Genomic DNA, 20,680 nt, shown 5'->3' with positions numbered 1-20,680 from the left:
GAAGAACTTTCTCTGTACAGTACTGTGGTTTTAGTGTCATAAGACTGGGGAAAAGGACATCCAAGGGTATTTCCAGCATCCTTCCATATGCCACAAACTGATGGTGACATAAGTGAGACTTACCCAAGCACACAACACCAGCATCTTCTCCATGCCTACAATTATGGGTACCCCATAGATTGGTCTGGCATTTGGAAAGGACTGTTTCAGTCCCTGTGCAGTTCACATCATCCAGCCAGATAGGGTCAGATCCTTCTCCAAAATAAGCAGTGTCTTGAGTGGATAATGCTTTTCCACAGCCCAGCTGTTGGCAAACAACTTCAGCATCAGCTATATCCCAGCCATCATCACATATGGTTCCCCACTGCTGGCCGTAAAAGACTTCAACTCTCCCGCTGCAACGATTTGGCCCATTCATTAACCGGAGTGGAGCTACTCTTGGTATATCTGAAGAAAAGACAAAGGTCAAGGATATACATTGGTAAGTTCCCATTACTCTGATTAAAGAAAACATACTATCTAGAACATCCCAGTGAGGGGGTCTAATGGCATCAAGGATGTGGCATTTATGCATTTTCCAAGTTGTCTAATGGTGGCATATTTTCCCAAGTTCTGGCATTCAAAGCTAAGGGGACAATAGACCACATACCATATTCTTCAGAATACGTTAGAAATCCAAGACGAGGAAGCCATACAGCTTCTATTTGCAAGGACAGCTGTACAGTTACACGACAAACAAAAAGAGGAATCACAGAATCTGTAATAGGTCTCTACTGCACAGGCAGAGAGAGAGAGCTCACAACAGGCGTTCAGGACACTTCATCAGGACACAGAGCCTGCTGCTGGGGTTACATGCTGTTACATGCTTATCTCTCTTGGAAACAGAAAACCTTTTCTGTCATGGAGACCGAGACATAGATGGGGATTACCTGAGCACACCACACCAGCGTCTTCTCCATGATTGCAGTTATGGGATCCCCAAGACCGGGCCCTACACTCTGAGAGGGCAGCTTCGCTCCCCAAACAATCCACGTCATCCAGCCAGATGGGGTCAGGGCCTTGTCCAAAATGAGCTGAGCCAGGGGCTGACTGTGCCTTCCCACAGCCCAGCTGCCTGCACACAACGCTGGCTTCAGCTAGATCCCAGCCATCATCACACACAGTTCCCCACTGCTGATCCCGAAACACCTCGACTCTCCCAGCGCAGTGACTTGGGCCATTCACAAGCCGGACAGGAGCTGGTTTTGCAATGCCTGGACCAAAACACAAAGCAACAGTAAAAATGCTCAGGGAGCTTCGCATGCTTCTCATGCTTCGCAGAGCTTTGTGGGGGGGGGGGGGGGGGGTGAAACATGGCTCCTCCCAGGCGTCTGGCGCCACACAAGACTTGACTTCTCAGTGTGTAAGATAGCACTGGAGGTCTATGGCCTCAAAACTTCATCCCACACCCTTATGTCCCCGCAGAACACACTGTTAACCCTAGAATGGGACCTTGATTCAGCTCCTCACCTAAAGAGCGACCATAGCCAAGCACCCAGGTTTACTCCCTAAGCAGGGTGGCTCAGTAGAGCATTGAAATGTATGGGGAACACAGAGTGCAGGGGGGAACAGTGTCTTTGAGAGTCCTGGGTCCCCACTCCTGAGGTTCTGCAAACCTGTCCATCAGGACTGGCCATCAAATTCAGCAGCATCTTAATCCCCACAATAACTTCAGGTTGCTTCCTGGAGCATGTCCCCAAGGCTGTTCTGGGAACAGGGGTGATATTGTGCCCCAGGCCTCTTCCACAGCTCATATCACCCAGGGATTCTCTTGAGTCCTGGGGTCAGAGGGGAGGGAAGAATAGACTTGCCACCCATGCACCACTCCTCTTGTGTCTCACCCAGGAGTAGCATGATCAGCACAACATTCTCCTGGCCCTGAGGGAACAGTACATGCCCCACGAACACCAGCACCCCTCCCACAAACACAGCCCTCCGTTGCACCCCACATTACGTGGCATGTATTAACAGCACCTGAGCACTCCACACCAGCATCTTCTCCATGGTTACAGTTGTGGTCTCCCCAAGGCCGTGCCCGGCAATCAGAGAGGGCAGTTTCAGCCCCTGCACAGTTCACATCATCCAGCCAAATCTGCCCAGTCCCTTGTCCAAATCGAGCAGAGCCAGGGGCTGAGACTGCTGTGCCACAGCCCAGCTGCTGACACACCACTTGAGCATCTATTAAATCCCAGCTGTCATCACAGATGGTTCCCCACTGCTGATCATGAAACACCTCGACTCTCCCAGAGCAGGAATTCGAACCATTCACCATTCGGACTGGAAGCAGCTCAGCAAATCCTGCATTGAGAAATAATGAAGGCATTATTCCTCTGAGTTTCCCTCTGTATTTTATCTGTGCTGACAGGGTAGAGCACTATGCTGCTCACTCCTGGATTGCATTTGGGTGGCATGGCCAGATATTGCTGTGAGTGAAAGGTACCTGCACACACAACACCTGCGTCTTCTCCATGATTGCAGTTATGACTTCCCCAAGGAGTGGCTCTGCATTTGGACAGAGCAGCTTCTGTCCCTGTGCATTGGACATCATCCAGCCAGATGGGGTTAGATCCTTGCCCAAAATGAGCTCCACCTGGGGCTGACAAGGCTTTCCCACAGCCCAGTTGCCTGCACACCACTTCTGCCTCAGCCATGTCCCAGCCATCATCACATACAGTTCCCCAGCGCTGACCATAAAACACCTCAACTCTCCCAGAGCAGCGGGTCAAGCCATCCACTAGTCGGAGCGGAGCAGGTTGTGCAAAGCCTACAAGGAAAATAAAGTTCAGGGAAGTATCCAATGCACAGAATCTGGCACCTCTATTCTCCACTAAGCAATGCGTGTAGTGTCTCCCACTTAGGGCCTTGTGCTCTTTTGGTTTTGATATGGGAAAACATTGCATAAGGAATTAGCCGCAATGGCAGCTGCTCAGGAATGGATTGCACAAGCTAAAATATACTTGGGATGGCAGAGGGCAAGCCCTAGTCTTGTTTAAATGTGGATGTCCAGCGTAATTTAAGATGCTGTAGCATATCTGGCCCAGCTTCCATCTGCCATTACAAGGGATTTCTGGTCTGCTGTATGACTTACATCATATCTGCCAGAACCTTGTAGATGTTTCATGCACTTTAAAGTGTGTCAAAGGGTGCTGGATATCTAGAGGTGCCAGAATCATTCTCACACTATCTGCTTCTCAGTCTCATACTAGAGTTGTTATTATCCGTAGGTCAATGAATAAAATGTGGATTTCCCAACATACTATATGGAGAAACATAAGTTCCTTCAAACTTTGTGAAATTCTATAGGTGGTTAGAGACAAAAGACTCTAATTAGTGCCTCATTACAGGAAAGGCAGGTGGAACTCAGCTCTTCTTCCACGAAGCAGTGTTGGTCAAGCTATCAACATATTCATATTAATTGGTCCACCAGCACATGCATAGTGGTAAACCAGGCATGGCATATGCCACCTCCTGCCTGACCAGAAAACCTGTGAATTGTGAAGGAGTGAGTGGTTTTGGAGGTTGTGAAGGGAGACTTGGAGGTATAGCCTTTGGGTTCCAGCTATGTGGGAAGACTTGATGCTACTACATTCTGAGGGACAATATGAGCCATGGGAAGAACCTAGCTTTAATGTAAGGCTTTTGGGAACTTGGGAATGAATTGTGTCTATTGACATAAGGGGATGGGGCTGGTGAAGCCGCTGCTTTTTGCAGTGAGAGAGGATGTCCTATGAGGATGTACAGGCCATGTACTGCAGCATGTAGCCCTATAAATAATTCCTGCAGCAGTACTGGCTTCACCAGTAGCTCATATGGGAAATGCCACTGTATGCCAACACTTTTACTGCTGGCAGTACTATGCTAGGAGAAGAATATTTTAACTAGGAAGAAAGACAAGATCTTTAGGGCTCAGTCAATCTATAGCATGATTTTTGCCTTTCAATTCTCTTGGGTGTCGAGATCAGCACTGCTCCAAAGTGAAGAGGGCCTCCTAAAGCATCTCCAGCTCCACACCCCACAAAAACTCACTTCTGCAATGCAGGATGGAAGTTACCTGAGCACACAACACCAGCGTCTTCTCCATGCCTACAGTTATGGGCTCCCCAAGGCCTTGCACTGCATTCGGAGAGGGCAGCTTCAGTCCCTCTGCAGTTCACATCATCAAGCCAAATGGGGTCAGATCCTTGCCCAAAATAAGCTGAGGAAGGAGCTGATAGAGCTGTCCCACAGCTCAACTGTCGGCATACAACTTCAGCGTTGATTATATCCCAGTTGTCATCACATACAGTTCCCCATTGCTGGGCATAAAGCACTTCCACTCTCCCAGCGCAGCGACTTGGACCATTCACTAATCGGAGTTGAGCTGCTTGTTTAATTTCTGCATTAAACAGAAAAAAAAAGAGGCGGGGAGGAGGTGTCAGGAATTATACATGAAAAGGTCCCCTAAAGACCAAAGGAAAGGAAAAAACTTCGCTAGTGCTATCCAGGATGTGACAAGGTGAAGGCTGTTGAGGATCAAGTTCTGAGTTTTTTCCTCCATGTTTTCCTAGCTCAGAATTAAACAGGTAAATAGGATGGTTGGATGGTTTGGAAAACCCTGATGAAACAGGCTTGTGCAGTTCCCATTGAGATGTGGCTCCAAGGGTCACTCACTACAGGTTAAGACACCCATGTGTCTTATTTACCTCAGTGCCTCCATGTGATCTGGTTGTTAAAATTCTGGAATCGATAGTATCTATATTGCTGCTCAGCTGGCCAAATATTGGGGTTTGATTCAGTTGCCCAAACAGATGTTTGCCACCATTTGAGATTCTCTAGGTTTTGCCCCTAGCCTTCAGCTGCTGCCCTGTAGGGGCTCCCTTAGGGACTGTACCTCATCTGTTATACTCAAATGGTTATGTCAGATGCCCCAGGGCATCTCCAATGGCAGTGGGCACCTTCACTGTAGGGAGCTGACTCTATGCTAGATCTCTTGCCTGTAACATGAAAACATCCAGCCCAAATGATGGAACTTACATTTAAACACACACATATTAGGTATTAATCTGGAACTGAATACCACTCCAGATCCATCTAGGGAGATGTGAGCTTGGAAACTTCATCCATTGTTCAATACTGACCAGGACAGAGGCTTTGGGACATACTGACCTGAAAGAGGGCAATGATAGCCCCCCCCTCCCCCCCCCCCAGTTCTTTTCCAACCTCTTGGGGCCCATGGCTCACTTGCGTATCCTTTACTCCATAGTTAATGACAAAGTAGAGGGGTAGAGTACACCTTCTAGCCTTCCCCACCCAGCTCCCGGAGCTTAGCATTCATTAACATCATGCTGTGACATCCAGGTTAGGACTAGCACACAGATAAATGGTCCACAGTTGAATCGCTCATCCCTGTCCCAGTCTGGAGAATAAATGCTTCTGCCAGGAGAGAATATTGTCATAAAAGACAAATATAAAGAGGTCACATAAATGCTCAGCTTCCCTGCCACATTTCAGCTGTGAAACATGTGGATGGACAGCATGTGCATCCAGATGGAGCTCCTTTAAGAATCTCTGCTCATCTACTGTATGGCGAATCCATAAGGGGCAAGAATAGCTTGGATGAGGAAAGAAAACAAATCTCTGTTCTGCCTCAGTAACAGAATGAGCATGAACACCACCATCCCACACAGTGTATAACTGACAATGGAACTGAGCTAGACCTCATGTTGTCCTTGGCAAATCACAGTACAGGTCAGTGCCTGAAGCAGTCATCTCCATCCCAAGCCCTGTGGGTACCTTTGACTGAAAAAAAAAAAAATAGCCATCAGGCTTAAAATGTTCCCCCTCCAGAGCACAGCCTCTTGGGGTCACATGGGAAGTGAGGCAGCTGCAAGTTACCTGAGCACACAACGCCTGCATCCTCTCCATGATTGCAGTTATGCTCTCCCCAAGGTCTGGTCCTGCATGCGGAGAGGTCAACTTCTGTCCCTGTGCAGTTCATGTCATCCAGCCAGATATGATCAATTCCTTGACCAAAATAAGCTGAGCCAGGGGCTGACAGTGCTTCCCCACAGCCTAGCTGCTTGCATACAACCATGGCATCGGATAGATCCCAGCTGTCATCACACACGGTTCCCCACTGCTGTTTCCAAAGCACCTCGAGTCGCCCCGCACAGCGATTGGAGCCATTCACTAGTCTGATTGGAGCTGAGTTGGCAACACCTGAATCACAAAACCATCCAAGGTGAAAAATAGTCAGGAAAATTGTCATGAGCCATATCTTGGCTGATGGCTGAGAATGTAACCACTTACTCTTGCACAGAAAATGCCATTTTGGATTTGGCTGAAGAATGATTGCTGAAATCACTGGCATTTTCACCAGGAACATTATGAGAACAGTTCACAGCCTCATTAGTGGAGCAAATTTATTGCACAGATGGTGTTAGGAGCTCTAATGCATCTCCACATCCCTATGAGCAGCTGCTAGCTCCTCTTCTTCATTGCCCAGAGCTGTCCTTATTACCAGATTCTTTCATGCATCCCTCCCAGAAGAATGCCAGATATTCAAAACCTTGAGTGAAAGCCTATCATTTCCAACACACTCTCTGACATGGTGTGTGACAGCCCTACACCATGGAAACCCTAGGTTATACCATGCACACTGGCAGGAAGTCCAGAGAAAAACCTCAGATTATACTCCCCAAGAAGATGAAGGTCTGAGAGCTAGTGTCTTCATCCAGTATGAGCTACTGCAGCATCTTGGGTCCTATATCATACCTCCTTGCCCCATGAACAAGACAATGAATGTTTCTCCTGAGTCTGTCACTGTCCCTCAGTTGTGTAAATTATTGAAGGAAACACTCAGGTCACTTCTCTGGGGACAAAGTAGGGTCAGGCAGTAAGTATTTCCATGTCCTCGTCCAAAAATGCTTGTCAGACCTTCTGCTATCCAGAGCTTACTGGTCTAGGGCCATGTGGAGCACAGCTAATTTGTCTGAATGTAGTCTTCTGGTGCCATTTGTAGACTTTACATTGTCCAGTGCAGTAGCTTGAGTCCAAGAGAGATAAACTAGGGCAACTCAAGTGGTTCTGGGTACTTACATTGAAGCAGCTGCCTAGGCTGCATAGAGTAGGATTCATCTATCCAGCTGCTGACAGTTGCAGTGTTGTCTGTACCAAACAACTGCACTTCTTTACAAATCAGAGGAAAGGAAATTTTGAGTCAACATTCATCCTCTAATGAAGGAGAAGGACTTGAGATACAGAATGGTCTATTTCTCTTTATGGATATAAAGGAAATCTAGGCTAACATCAGTAGTCAAGCCTGGAAGCAGATTCCTAAGCTCACTGCTTATTCAGAAAGATCCTCTCAGATACCTAAACCAGGTCTACATCTTTGGTCCTGGGTACTGCTCTCCACAGCCTTTATATGCATTTATCAGAGGCTTTACATCAAGGACTGCATCCTAAGTCTTGCCAGATCCACTCTTCTATGCTGTGGCAAAGCACTGACATTTTTCTAAAAAGCTTTAAGTTCGCATATTACCCTCTACCCATTTGCAATTCTGGCACAATCTTTACTCTATCTCAGACCTTGGAGCAGCCTTAACTTGTGCCAGGTTTTGTTGAAAAGCAACCTCAGTGTCTCAGGATATTCCTTAGCCAATTCTTTTGCTACTTTTTCGTTGTTATCTGACTATGCTGATTTGCAGGAAATAAATGCAGCTGCACTAAGCACTGCCTTTGTCAGCTAGGCAGTGGAGGTCTACTGTGCTTATACATTCTTGGGTCCTAGATCAAATCCAGATTGGGAGTCTGGGGGCAAGGGGAAGCAAGATTGCATTCTGAATTTCAGAGCTCAGTCAAAAAGGGCTTCATTTTCATGCTAACATTTGTTTGTTTCCAGGGTTTGTCTCTGCATATTTGCATAAATAATGCCTTTAAGTCTCCAGGTGAGCTTCAGAAGACAAGTGCTAATCTACTACTTTCTTCTGTTGCTTCAGAGAGGTCATTTCCAGCACTGAGAGTAAAACTCAAGCTTCCTGCATCTTCAGTTAGATGACCACAAACCCATTCCAAATATGAAACCCTTTTCCTTGCAAGGACTAAAGATATGAGAGGAGTCAATCCATCATGAGCTCCATTTATCAGAATATATCTATAACCCTGTTCTTCAGGAGCAGAGAAAACTTACCCCAAACCCATGCCAAGAGGAAGAACACAATTTCCATCCTGGTTCCAGCAAAGGCAGTCAGACTCCTACTGCAGGTACGCCCAGGTGTGAGAAAGAGGTTTCCAGGCAGTCGCATGATAGCAGCAGAGACCTTATACCGTTCTGTTCTTGAAGGTCAGGGACCTGTGTGATTGGGAGGGTAGAACAGGAAGATTCTCCCTGTTAGAAAGACAAAGAGCTTAGAGTCAGTGACTGGTTGGGAGGGCAGGAGAGAAGGCAGCAAAGACCAAAACGGGATGTAGATGACAAATATTGCCGTGCTACGACTCCTCCCCTTTACTGGCCTCCCTTTCTGCCTGCACTGACCTCCTCCTATACCTTGCATTTCCCTGTGCTTCTTCCCTCCTCCTGCACTTTTCTGCCCATCAACTTATTAAGGAAGAATTACCTGTGCAAGAAAGCACTGAATCTTTAGTCCTCTATTGTTGTCTTAGCAAAAACCAAAATATTTCTGGCATCCCTCTAAAACTGCCATCCTCCTGGCAGAACTAGCGCCTGAACAAGCAGTGTACTGGGAAGAGTCCTTGGGAAATGCAGGATTGATCTCTATTTGTGCTTGTTTCTCCACTTCTTAAATGCTGTTTAGGAAAGGAGAGCATACAGATAAACTCTTGACTGAGCTGGGAGACAGTGAAATGTTCAGTCTCCATGTACTGGTGGTATGGAAGGGTCTCTTAGGAACTGGATGGGGCCATGTTAGTGAAGATGCTGTAAACCCTAAAGGACCAGAAACCACTTGCAACAATGAGAACTTCAGGATTAGAGTGAGTGCGAGAGACTGTCCCAAGAAAGACACAGCATACACAAGTAAGAGGGTGAAGCAGGAAGCAGAAAATCCACATGGACTCCAGAGAGATAGGGCTGGCAAGGAGTCTGCTTAACACTAGCTGGAATGCCACTCTGTTGTAAGACAGACTAAAATAATGCTTCTTTTCAGGAAAATAAATAGATAAATAAATAAAACCTTTCAACTAGCTTGCAGTTCATTCCTTTCAGGGAGCAGACCTCCTTTAAAGAAATGTTTTCACTGGTGCAGTCCTGCGGAAAAGCAGGCTGAGTAAGACCTATAGGGCTACCTTCACAGTCAATGGCAATGATATAACTGGTCTTAACCCTAGAGGATATCCAGGATGAACCTCTGGACTCATGGGGAACAAGGGAAGCTACACGGGCTATCTGATAGTTTGAGACAAACTCAGGAAATCTGAGTTTAAAAAGTACAGCTAAAGGCTAAAGGGACGCATAAATTTAGGCTGAGTTTAGTGGTTACACAGAGTCGTAGAAGAGTTGGTTGTAAAGGACTTTTGGTGGTTTCTAGTCAAAACTCTGGTCAAACCACTGCTATTGTTAACTCCAAATCAGGTTAACTGTGACTTTACCTGGCTGAATCTTGAAACACTCCATGATCTCTCTGGTGACTGTCCCAGGGCTACACTACCATTACGGGAAGAAGTTTTTCCTAAATTTCAACCTGAACCTCCCAAACTGCAATTTGTGACAGTTTATGCTGCTATATTTCCTGCCCCTGCCACCAACCATTTGCCTCTGCCATCTTTGCTACTGCCCTTCAAGCAGTTCTAAGCTGCTATTACATCACCCTTTGCTTTTTCTTCTTCAGGTGAAACATGCCCCGTTCCTTTAACCTCTCCTTGTTGATCATGTGCTCTAGGTCACTAAACTATCCAGGTAGTTCTTACCTTTGAGCCAAAACATTGCACAGACCAAGACTGGATGCAATGATTGGATTGTGCTGCTCTCCAGAAATCCTTGGAATCATAGCAGATATTCAGGTGATTCAATTTATTTACTCTTTCCTAATTATTTTCTTCTCTGCATTATGGGACTAAGGAAGAATCCTGGATAGAAAAGTAAGCACATTTTGAGTCATAGAAAAGTCCCAAGAGGTGGATCTTACTGAATCACATGCCAGGAAGAAAATTGAACAGATAGATCAGCTACTTGAAGAAAGTTTGGAGCAGAGAGGGCTGGAAGAGGATCAGAGGCAATACTGAAGAGACCACGAGTCAAGAGAAGAGATCCAGGGAGACACTTGAACAACAATGAACAAACCTTTTCTGCTGTGGATAAAATATCAGTAACATCTTCTGTATGTCTGAGGGGAGGTCCTCATGCCAAGATTTTTGCCACAAGTGCCAATTATGTTTCTCTGCTCTGCCTTATTATTTCATATTTTCAAACAGGATATGTCTTTTTCGAGTAGCCATTGTTACTTCAAGTTGCATTCTGAGCCTATATTTACTATCTGCTTCAGCTTCAATTGACTTTGTAGTTCCTTGTTTACCTTTCAGTCCTACTCCTGTTGACCTTTGTAATAACTCTATATATTATCTTCTTGTCTTCACTTACCAAAAACAATAGGTGTTTGGCCAAGTGGTGGAGCAGCTCTGCATTCCCCTGCTCTTACCGGGAAGGAAGCATCCTGCCTTGGCTTATTTCCCCTACCCATACTTTGAGGGGTGTATGGCATTGCTCTTTCCTACATAATATAATTACAATAATGTAATTTGTTCATACGAAGCCTTGCTTAGGTATTGACCTAAATCTGCAGTGTTACTAAGATGGGAGGAAAGAAATGTCATGCTAGATATAGAATGAGTCGCATCTGAGTGACCTGAGCCCTCAGAAAATCATGCCAACTCCTTCCCATTCTAGCTACCACTCCTGGCTCCTTGGGGATTTCCAGCTTTCAGGGCAGATGTTGCTTTTCCTAAACTTTTCTTTCTTAACTGCTGCTCATGCCTTTTGCTTCCCATCATTCTGCCAGACTTGAGGTGGCTGCTGGACCTTTGTTTAGCTAGCCTGCCTTTCTCTTGCTGAGGCCACCTTGACCTTTATTTGAAACCCTGTTTGTTTGCATGAATTCAGTCTCTTTGTGGCTTTTGCTTATTTAATGCATGGTTTTAGGGTCATAAACCGACAGAGCTGTTTGTCAGTAGGATGACATGGCAGGCAGGCCTCAGCAGACCAGCTCACTGGCTCTTATATGTGTGAGAGAGCTCTGCAAGAAGATTAGTATCTACATTAGTGAGACTGGAAACAGAAGCAAGGACAAGTCTACTCATATCCAGCCTGCACACAGGAATTATTGTGCCCAGTACAGTGTGTTCATCCTCTGTCTCCAATATAGTTTATGACCGTGAGACCATGCTGTGATGACTGCAAAAAAACAGATAGGAAGGATCTCTGTTGCAGCAGCAATGTCAGAATGGTGGCACTAATGAAGAAACAGTAAAGGAAATGCATCAGGATAATAATAATAATAAAAAAGCTTAAATTCAGTTTAAAAGTATGGCTCTGTCTAAGACTAAGTCATCTCAGCTGCCAGACAGTTCAGGTTATTGAGAAAACTTGCTTACCTGATGTAACACAAGGCCAATTTCTTGTTCTCTTTGACACTGCTATTTACTCTAATCACAAATTCTGTTTTTTGTTTCCCTAAACTGGCAGCTAAATGGATATTTTATAGATAGTGGAGAGTTTGTTCATCCATCTGTGATATTTGTGCACTGTAGCATTGTAGTTCCAATGAGTATAGCCTTTCAGTTACTAATAAAAGGCCATATGTTCTGTATTAATACCCCAATGTAGGCCTCAGGACTTGTCTGGGTTTGTGCTGATCTGAGTCAATTTTCGCTTGTGTTAGGTGTCACAACAATTGTCTAATGCTCACTAGACTATTGGCTAGATTTTAGCCTAGCTCTGTGAAAACTGCATGTGGGAAAAGTGTAACAAATCTATACAGTCCCTAAGAAATACTTACATAGGAGCCCCTCAGCCCCAGTGACCATATCTTATTATTTTAACTGAAAGCTAACAGGCAAAGATAGTCGACCTGGGAAACAAAAAAAAAAAGTTACTATTGTAGTAATTAAACTACAAATTGTTGTACTTTGATTAGAATGTTAAAACTTTAAGCTAACAGTAAATTCTCAGATCTTTTTTTGCCCAAATAAAGAAGGCAATTAAATGTAGTCCTAGTTCACAAAAGAAATACAAAATATTCAGAGATGATGTTCTTAGCTGTCTCTTTGTTAAAGTAACTGAAATGATCTTTGTTTCTGAGGCCTGAGAATTGGTCTTAGTATAATAGATGGCAAAACATTCCCGAAATTGTCACAATCACTTTAAACATCTTCAAAATATATGTTATAAAGTGAGTCACAGAGGTAATGAGATAGTAATGCTGTGGAGTCCTCCCCTTGTTCGGTGTGCCACAGCCCTGCTGCAGATATACTTCAGTCAGAACAGCTCCACTTTAATTTTGCAGTTTCACTTTCAATGGGGGTAAAGGCGAATTGCCAGGGAATGTACAGTTGGTCTGTCCAGGCAGTGCAACAGCCCCAGAAAAGTTATTACCTTGGTGAGTTACCCTAGTCACCAGGATTGGAGCGGTACTGTCAGCACCTCTTGCAGTCCTCTTTCTACTGGGTCAGTCTTATCTGGACATCTTTCGGCATGTGCAAAAAGATCACGCAAACAGCAACACCCAGCTGATGAATGCCAGCGGTTCCTTACTGGCTAATACACACAGAAGATAGTAAGGACTAAAGTGATAGTAAGCATGAATATACTCATCTCCCTACTTGTAGAGAACCACTGAGCCTTTCCTGGCTGGGCAATATCAGATGAAGAAGGGCTGCCTTGTGTTGCTCCTTGGAATTAGCTCTTTCTCGCCATCACTGACTCCCAATTGCCCAACTCTTTCTTTGGATTTCATACCTCTACATGTCAAAAACTCCAAGAGTTTTTGAGTCAACAATTTCACATCTGCCTGTTTTTACCTTTCTTGTGTGGCTTTAGCTTATGGGCTCTCTGGCAGATCAACAGCGTTCTCATTTAAATGGAGCAAGTCACACTACTGTGCTGTATCAAACTGCTGCTATGCATCAAGGACATCAAACTGTAATGTTTTCCTGCTTTGTTTAGCAGCAAGGTGAATCCATGATATAACTACTAGCAGTTGTGACATTTGATCACCTACTTCAAAGTGGAGCACTCTATTGAAAATTGTGGCAGCTCTTGGGATTGTTTAATAAATCCTTTCAATAGTAATGAGTGGCTGCAAGTTAATTTCATTGAAGTCTTTAGCTACATTAAATTGGGCATGTTGTGTAATAGTCAAGACTTGTTTTACTTGTTTTGTAACTCTGGCAGTTGAGATACTAAATAGTGCATGAAGGAAGTCAAGACGCATCAAGTGTGCACAAAACATGCTTTAAGTAAATATTTATTTGATTACAAAAGTTTCCTTTGCACACAAAAAGAGGCTTGATTAATCTTGAATACTTGATCCTGTGTATTAAAAAATCCTGTACTAAAGTGTACATAGTTTTTTTTGACATGTCATGATGGACTACTTATATCCCTCAGGCAAAGTACATTAGGAAAGTATGATCTATACAAACGTTAGCAGGTTTTAATGGTGATGAAAGACACAGGAACTGACTATCCAAGTTTAGATGGTTAGAAATACATGCTATTTGCTGATGACTACATTTGGATGAGGGTGTCTAATTGGTGACTGAGATAAGGCAACAATGTAGCTTTGCCAAGGACTAACAATGGACCAGCTTTTATAACCTGTGCAAGTTTTGCACCAGCAGTTGCAATTTCCAGCTGGAGTGGGTTTCTTTTTTTTTTTTAAGGACTGTAAAGGTGATTAAAGTTTTATTTATTTATTTATCATTTAAGTGATATTTTTAGCTAGTTTTTGGTGAATGACATCTTTATTGTACGTTCAGGTGCTATCATCTTCAACTGTTGCTCTTAGTTACAAATAGTGCCATAGAGATACTGCTATATAAAAAAAAAAGTACTGTCTTAATATTTGATTCTAGGATAGGAAGTTACCTATTGAACAAACTATTCATTTATTTTTAGTGTCACTAATGTAATTTATTTCAATTAATGCGTGTAGTTACCACATCAAATACTAAGCTTACAATTTCTTCAGTCCTAAACTGTAATTGCTGAAGCACTATCGTCTCTCAGTTGCTTCTTTTGTTTGAAACATTTTTTTCTACTATCACAGAATCACAGAATCACAGAATGGTTGAGGTTGGAAGGGACCTCTGGAGATCATCTAGTCCAACCTCCCTGCTCAAGCAGGGGCCTCTACAGCATATTGCCCAGGATCACATCCAGGCGGGTTTTGAATATCTCCAGGGAAGGAGACTCCACTACCTCTCAGGGCAACCTGTTCCAATGCTCTGTCACCCTCACAGTCAAGAAGTTTTTCCTCAGGTTCAGATGGAACTTCCTGTGGTTCAGTTTGTGCCCATTGCCTCTTGTCCTGTTGCTGGGCACCACGGAGAAGAGGCTGGCCTCATCCTCTTGACACTCCCCCTTCAGATACTTGTACACGTTGATGGGATCGCCTCTCAATCTTCTCTTCTCCAGGCTGAACAGGCCCAGCTCTTGCAGTCTTTCTTCAGAGGAGAGGTGCTCCAGCCCTCTAATCAACTTGGTAGCCCTCCGCTGGACTCTCTCCAGTAGTGCCATGTCTCTCTTGTCCTGGGGAGCCCAGAAGTGGACACAGTCCTCCAGGTGAGGCCTCCCCAGGGCTGAGGAGAGGGGCAGGATCCCCTCCCTCCACCTGCTGGCAACACTCTGCCTCATGCACCCCAGGATCCCATTGGCCTTCTTGGCCACAAGGCCACATTGCTGCCTCATGCTTAACTTGTGGTCCACCAGCACTCCCAGGTCCTTCTCGGCAGAGCTACTTTCCAGCAGGTCAAACCCCAGCCTGTACTGGTGCATGGGATTATTCCTGCCTAGGTGCAGGACCTTGCACTTGCCCATACTGAACTTCAGGAGGTTCCTCTCCGCCCACCTCTCCAGCCTGTCCAGGTCCCTCTGAATGGCAGCACAGTCTTCTGGTGTGTTAGCCTCTCCTCCCAGTTTAGTAGCATCAGCAAACTTGCTGAGGGTGCACTCTGTGCCTTCATCTAGGTCATCGATGAAGACATTGAACAAGCCTGGACCCAGCACTGCCCCCTGGGGGACACCACTAGCCACAGACCTCCAACTTGACTCTGCACCACTCACCACAACCCTCTAAACTCTGCCATCTAGCCAGTTCCCAATCCACCTCACTCTCTACTCATCCAATCCACACTTCCTGACTTTACCAAGGAGGATGTGATGGGAGACAGTGTCCAAAGCCTTGCTGAAGTCCAGGCAGACCACATCCACTGCTCTCCCCTCATCTACCCAGCCACTCATTCCGACAGAGAAGGCTATGAGATTGGTCAAGCAGGATGTCCCTTTGCTGAAGCCATGCTGACTACTCCTGATCACCTTCTTGTCCTCCACATGCTTAGTGAGGACCTCCAGGAGGAGCTGTCCCATCACCTTTCCAGGGATGGAGGGGAGGCTGACAGGCCTGGAGTTCCCTGACTCCTCCTTCTGGCCCTTTTGGAAGACTGGGCTGACATTGGCTTTCTTCCAGGCCTCAGGCACCTCTCCTGATCTCCAGGACCTTTCCAAGAGGATGGAGAGTGGCCTAGCGATAACATCCTCCAGCTCCCTCAGCACTCGTGGGGGCATCCCATCGGGGCCCATGGATTTATGGATGTCAAGTTTGGACAAAAGATCTCTAACCTGATCCTCCTCCACCAAGGGAGAGTCTTCCTTTCTCCAGACTTCCTCTCTTGTCCCCAGGGTCGGGAATTCCTGAGGACTGGCCTTAGCAGTGAAGACTGAAGCAAAGAAGGCATTCAGCAACTCTGCCTTCTCTGTATCCTTTGTCACCAGGGCAACTATTTTGCTACTGAGTTTGTTTCAAATATGTACACCTCACCTATATTCCCTGTAAGCAAATGCACATTTACCCAAAAGCTTAGCAATACTTTCTTTAGGATTGAATGGCCTTTCTTCATGTTGATGTGCCTTAAGTCTGTGAGAATAGCACTTCATTGGAGAGGATGAACTCAGGTGCTCAAAGAAGTAGATGTCAACATCTACATCAAGTGTTGACCCTGTCCAGAGGTGAGTAGCATGTGAAGCCCTCTCTATTCTCCCAGCATAAGACAGTCTTTCTAGCTGATGAGGTGCCTCAGGCTTTCTCTGTTGGAGAACAGACCTGCCATTATTCGTTAAAGCTCTTGGAAAATTTCCAGCTACTGAGTAAAGCAAAACAAATCTTTGTCATGTACAGAACATCTCCACAGCAACAAGGCAGGTTCCTCAGACTTAAAGCACTTCCTGGGTAAGGTCAACATTGCCAGATCCTTTCCATGAGCACCTTGCTTTGGGTGAGGCTTTGTGGCTTGTGCTGTGCAGAAACACAGCCTGTAAAAGAACCATCGTTTAGGCCTCCAGCTCCAGGCAGTGATGGCACAAACTCTCTCCCCTTCTGCTCTCAGAGGTTTCAAATTCTGGAGAATAGTCAATGTGCATTTATAGTCAATGTATTCCTGGTGGTATGGTTGATTGGTAGTGAATAGGGGCCAAAGCCAAAGCTGGATAGGAAGCAGTCATTTACCAATAGGGAGCTGTTAAAGAACAAAATTTTAGCCACAAAAGTCATTCATATCTTTTCTCTGAGAACCCAATTCTCCCCTTCCTGAGCAGTCTGGTGTTATTTCCACCTCAATTTTTCTGCACTGTAACAGCAATGAGATGCTCTGCATTGTAACTGCTGTGCCAGGAGTCTTCATAGATAGCATATTTGTGTTGATAAATAAAGACAACAAGGTCTTGCATTCTGTAGGATCTGCAAGCTGGAAAAGTGACAGGGGAGAAGAAATCTGCTGAACTCCTGGAAAACCCTTAGAAATACCCCTCTGCAAACAATAGTCTCTGTGATGAGGATGATGCCAGTAGTATACCCTGGTTCTGGGATGTGGTCAAATATTTAGCCAGCACTGAAGAAAGACCCCGGACTAACAAAAAGAGCTCTTGACGGTAACTTCATCAGACATCAGCACCATTGACAGGTGTCCAGGTACAACTCACTTCTCCAAGTTTCCTTGTCAGCACCCTTAAACCTTTTATGCTGTGCATCATTAAAAAAAATGAAATTTACACATATTGGGGTCATGCTTTTTTTGGTATTAGTTTGTGTATGTGTGTGTTTGCAGGCAATATAATCCTACGTATACTTTTAACCACAGAAAAATAGACACTAAAATGCATGCGTTATGCAGAATAATATTTGCTTATCATTAAAGAGGTGTGCAGTTGTAGTGACTGAGGGATGAAAGAGTACTCAATTTATACACTCAGATAGAGAAAGGGAATTATGCATATCTAGGGAAAGCATGCTTTCTAGCATGTTCTTTCTAGAATAGATAAGCCAAAAGCTTCCACGGGCCTACAGGAGCAAAGAGAGGGTCGTCTTAGTTTCTAAATCCACAAAAGGGAGAAATATTGGTAGCTGGAGTATAGCTCGCCCTTCGGCTCCCACCGAACTCGATCCAGCTCAGCCAAGTTCCCAGCTCCCTCTTGTGGGATGATACTGTCTTTGCAGGGAGAATTTTGTCAGAAACAGCAATAAGAGTTTATTCTATTTGACTTGCCTTTTCACTCATTAAAACCCCTCCTCTGCAGCGGGTGCATATTTCCATTCTGGGGATGTTTTGGTGCATAGAAACAGTTTCATGGGGATACAACATTTCCTGAAGGGGAAGGCTTTTGTGCAAAATGTATAAATACGCAGCATTGATTTATAATTAAACAGTGAATACTGCAGGGGAGGGTACATCTTTTATCTGCATCTTCAAACAATAAATCTAAGGAGGACACAGATATTAGATTTCAATCAGGAAATTTTGCTGAGTTTCACATTTTACTCTCTCCAGAAAGACCTCCAACACATTCACTGGCAAGCTTATGTTGTCACCTAGCAAAATCTACTACCCTCTTTTCTCTGGCTTCCTCATCCTGGTTTTTTTCTTCCCTAAAGTACAGCTCTGGAAAGCAGACAGCCCCCCCCCCACACGCACCCCTCCCCACAGCTTTGTCCCAAGGTCTTCTAAACCTGTCCCCCAAAAGCACTTTGGAGGACAGCTAAGGAGAACATCAGGGAAGTGCTAGAGTGACAAAACAAAGCTTTACATATAGCACAGTCATTAACCATCATTCCTCTTTCCACTGATGATTTTATTTTTAAATTAACTATAATTTATTGGCCAGCCCTACTAGTTTTCTTGTGGATATTTTTACACAGCATAATAGAAGGCTTCTGCAGTCTGAATTTTTCTAAGGGTTGTTTACTCTTCATTTACCTACTGCAGAGTATTTGGCCATAAACAGCATAAATCCACAGCCTCACCTTCTTTTTTTTTTTCCTGCTCGCTGAGAAGGCTAACGATTGTACTATTGCATTTCCCTGTTAATGGGTAACTTGAGGAACTAAAAGCATCAGTTTTATTGCCAGCAAAGCAGTGGCTGGCAGGGTCCAAAGGTACCACCAGCCTTCTGAGCATCGTCAATTGATGTGAGCACCTGCATGTGGATTTCTTTAACGTGCAGCGGCATTTGCAGAACTCCAGGGTGGTGCTGCTGAACTGCAGGTTTGTGTTTTCTTTGCTAGAACAGTAATTTATTTGGTTGCTGCAGAAGAGAAGAGTTCAGAATGCTTCCTTAGGCCACTGTTCTCTTTGCTGTCTCCTGCAATGGAAGCCTGGGGTCTTTGGGCTGTGCTGTGATTTTGTGTTGTATTGATTCGCAGACACTTTGGGTGTTTTCCTGAAAAATCTCTAGAGATCTTTGTCATTTTGTCTCTCAGTTTTGTCTGTGTTTTCGTATGGTGACCTGCTTCTTGAGAGAGAGATAAAACCCCCAAACATACCGAGATATCTCTAGGTATCTCAGGATCTCTGCTGAAGCCACCCTCACGGCGAGTGAGGAGTATGGTGAGAGTACCACTGATTTGGTGGAGAGAAGTTAATACTTTTCCACGAGATGTGGGTGTACACACACTTTGGGACGCTCCATTGCATATTGGTAGTATACCTTTTTCCATTCCATCTTCCATGGTGTCTTTTTACTTTGGTATAAGCTTTTACTTTCGTTTATTTTGCCCGTCATTCTTTTTGCCTATGCTTGCAGCTGTTGTGCTCAGTGTGCAGTGCCTTTCTTCCTGCTCGGGGTGTTCGCTGCTGTCTTTTCAATGCCAGCCCCAAAGCGAGTGCAGTCACAACAGACTATCTGGCAGGAATTTTAAGCGTTGCTGTTTGTTTTCATGACTTTGGTTTTTGCAATATTTTGTGCTTGGTTTCTTTTCTATTTCATGAATTCCAAACATCTCAGTGTTTGTACTTCTGTGGTGAGAATGAGTAAATTGCTGTGGTTCTTGCAGTGAGATCAGAATCTCAGATCTGAAAAAAACCAAAATGGAACAATTCCTTTAGTTGTCTTGGCAGCAGAGGAAGGCCTGAATATGGTGTGTATAGGCTCAACAAAGAGGAAATTAATAGAGCTAACCAAAAACGTGCTTCTCAAAATCTCACATTCTTAATGGATTTAGGAATGGACTATATTGTGCCTCAAAAAGATACGAAAAGTGGAATTCATCCTGTATATAGCATTAGTCAGATAAATGTTAGGCATCTAGCATAAGTTAGTTTTCTGGTCTCTCTTTGCAGTCAGGGAAGAAATACAGCCACCTCCGGGACATATTTCTCCTGTGAAAGTGATCTTGCTGCATGTTGGAAAACTATTACCTTTCCCAGACATTATGACCAGAGAAAATATTGAAAAATCCTTATAGCAACTTGGATGAGCCATAACAAATGAGAACCCTCCCATTTTGTATTGCAGAAAATAGTGTCTGTGGTGGGGGGGAGAGAAGCAATCTGGAAATGTGGTGCCCTTCAAAGCAGAGCTTAGTGAATAGTATCTTTTGCTAGGTCAGAGTCAAAGGGAGATACTTTATTTTCATCAAAATTATCAAGGTTCATTTTTTAACTTTAAAAAAGTTAATTTTGACTACTGTTGAACTGAAACATTCCTGTTTGACTAAATATATATATATAGTTATATTTATTATATTTATACATAGCTTTATATGTATGTAAAAAAACAGAAAGAGAGTGTTTGGGCTACATAAATCTTTAAAATTTGTGTTTTAAAAATCCTAGGTATTTTCACTTAGATAGTTTCTTTAAAAATATCTGAGAAAAAGTGGTTTTAGTATTTCCAAAGTGAAACATTTAGTTCGGAAAATGCCAACACATTTTTATTTTAGAAATTAATTTTTAATTATCATTTTTAAGGGATAATTATGGAACTCCATGCTTTGAGATGGACTCTCAAAATATGACAGAATGGCGTTTTCAGAATTAGAATGGATGGAAATGTATTGACTTCAGTTTTAAGTTTTAGTTTCAAGAGTAGCCATAGGAGCAGCAATGAGGAGCCGTAGATCCCCAGTGCTGCAGGAAGCACAATTTGAGACTGCATTTT

At 44.2% G+C, this 20,680-nt stretch overlaps 2 protein-coding genes across 3 annotated transcripts in view; one reads left to right on the top strand and one right to left on the bottom strand.

Annotated features, from left to right (window-relative positions):
* Positions 1-143: 143 nt before the first annotated feature.
* Positions 144-20,680, top strand: part of LOC104144147 (butyrophilin subfamily 3 member A3) — a 33,835-nt gene continuing 13,298 nt past the window's right edge. Inside the window, exon 1 of one of the 2 annotated variants that reach the window (XM_068923536.1) lies at positions 144-481. In XM_068923536.1, coding sequence (XP_068779637.1) covers positions 286-481 — 196 coding nt within the window. In that variant the 5' untranslated portion in view covers positions 144-285. Of the gene's footprint in view, positions 482-18,633; positions 18,787-20,680 lie in introns of those variants that run through there. The other variant, XM_068923537.1, reaches the window with a different exon arrangement.
* On the bottom strand, positions 475-7,996 carry LOC104144148 (deleted in malignant brain tumors 1 protein-like). Its single transcript, XM_068923492.1, has 5 exons — positions 5,914-7,996; positions 4,091-4,414; positions 2,480-2,803; positions 2,014-2,337; positions 475-1,253 (listed from the first exon to the last, which is right to left on the bottom strand). The coding sequence occupies exons 1-5, from the start codon at positions 6,401-6,403 to the stop codon at positions 859-861; spliced, it is 1,857 nt and encodes a 618-aa protein (XP_068779593.1). The 5' UTR covers positions 6,404-7,996; the 3' UTR covers positions 475-858.

The sequence above is a fragment of the Struthio camelus genome, chromosome 34 (genome assembly GCF_040807025.1).
Source record: "Struthio camelus isolate bStrCam1 chromosome 34, bStrCam1.hap1, whole genome shotgun sequence".
Taxonomy (NCBI): domain Eukaryota; kingdom Metazoa; phylum Chordata; class Aves; order Struthioniformes; family Struthionidae; genus Struthio; species Struthio camelus.
The sequence above is the reverse complement of the archived record's forward strand: the minus strand, read 5'-3'. Positions and strand labels throughout refer to the sequence as shown.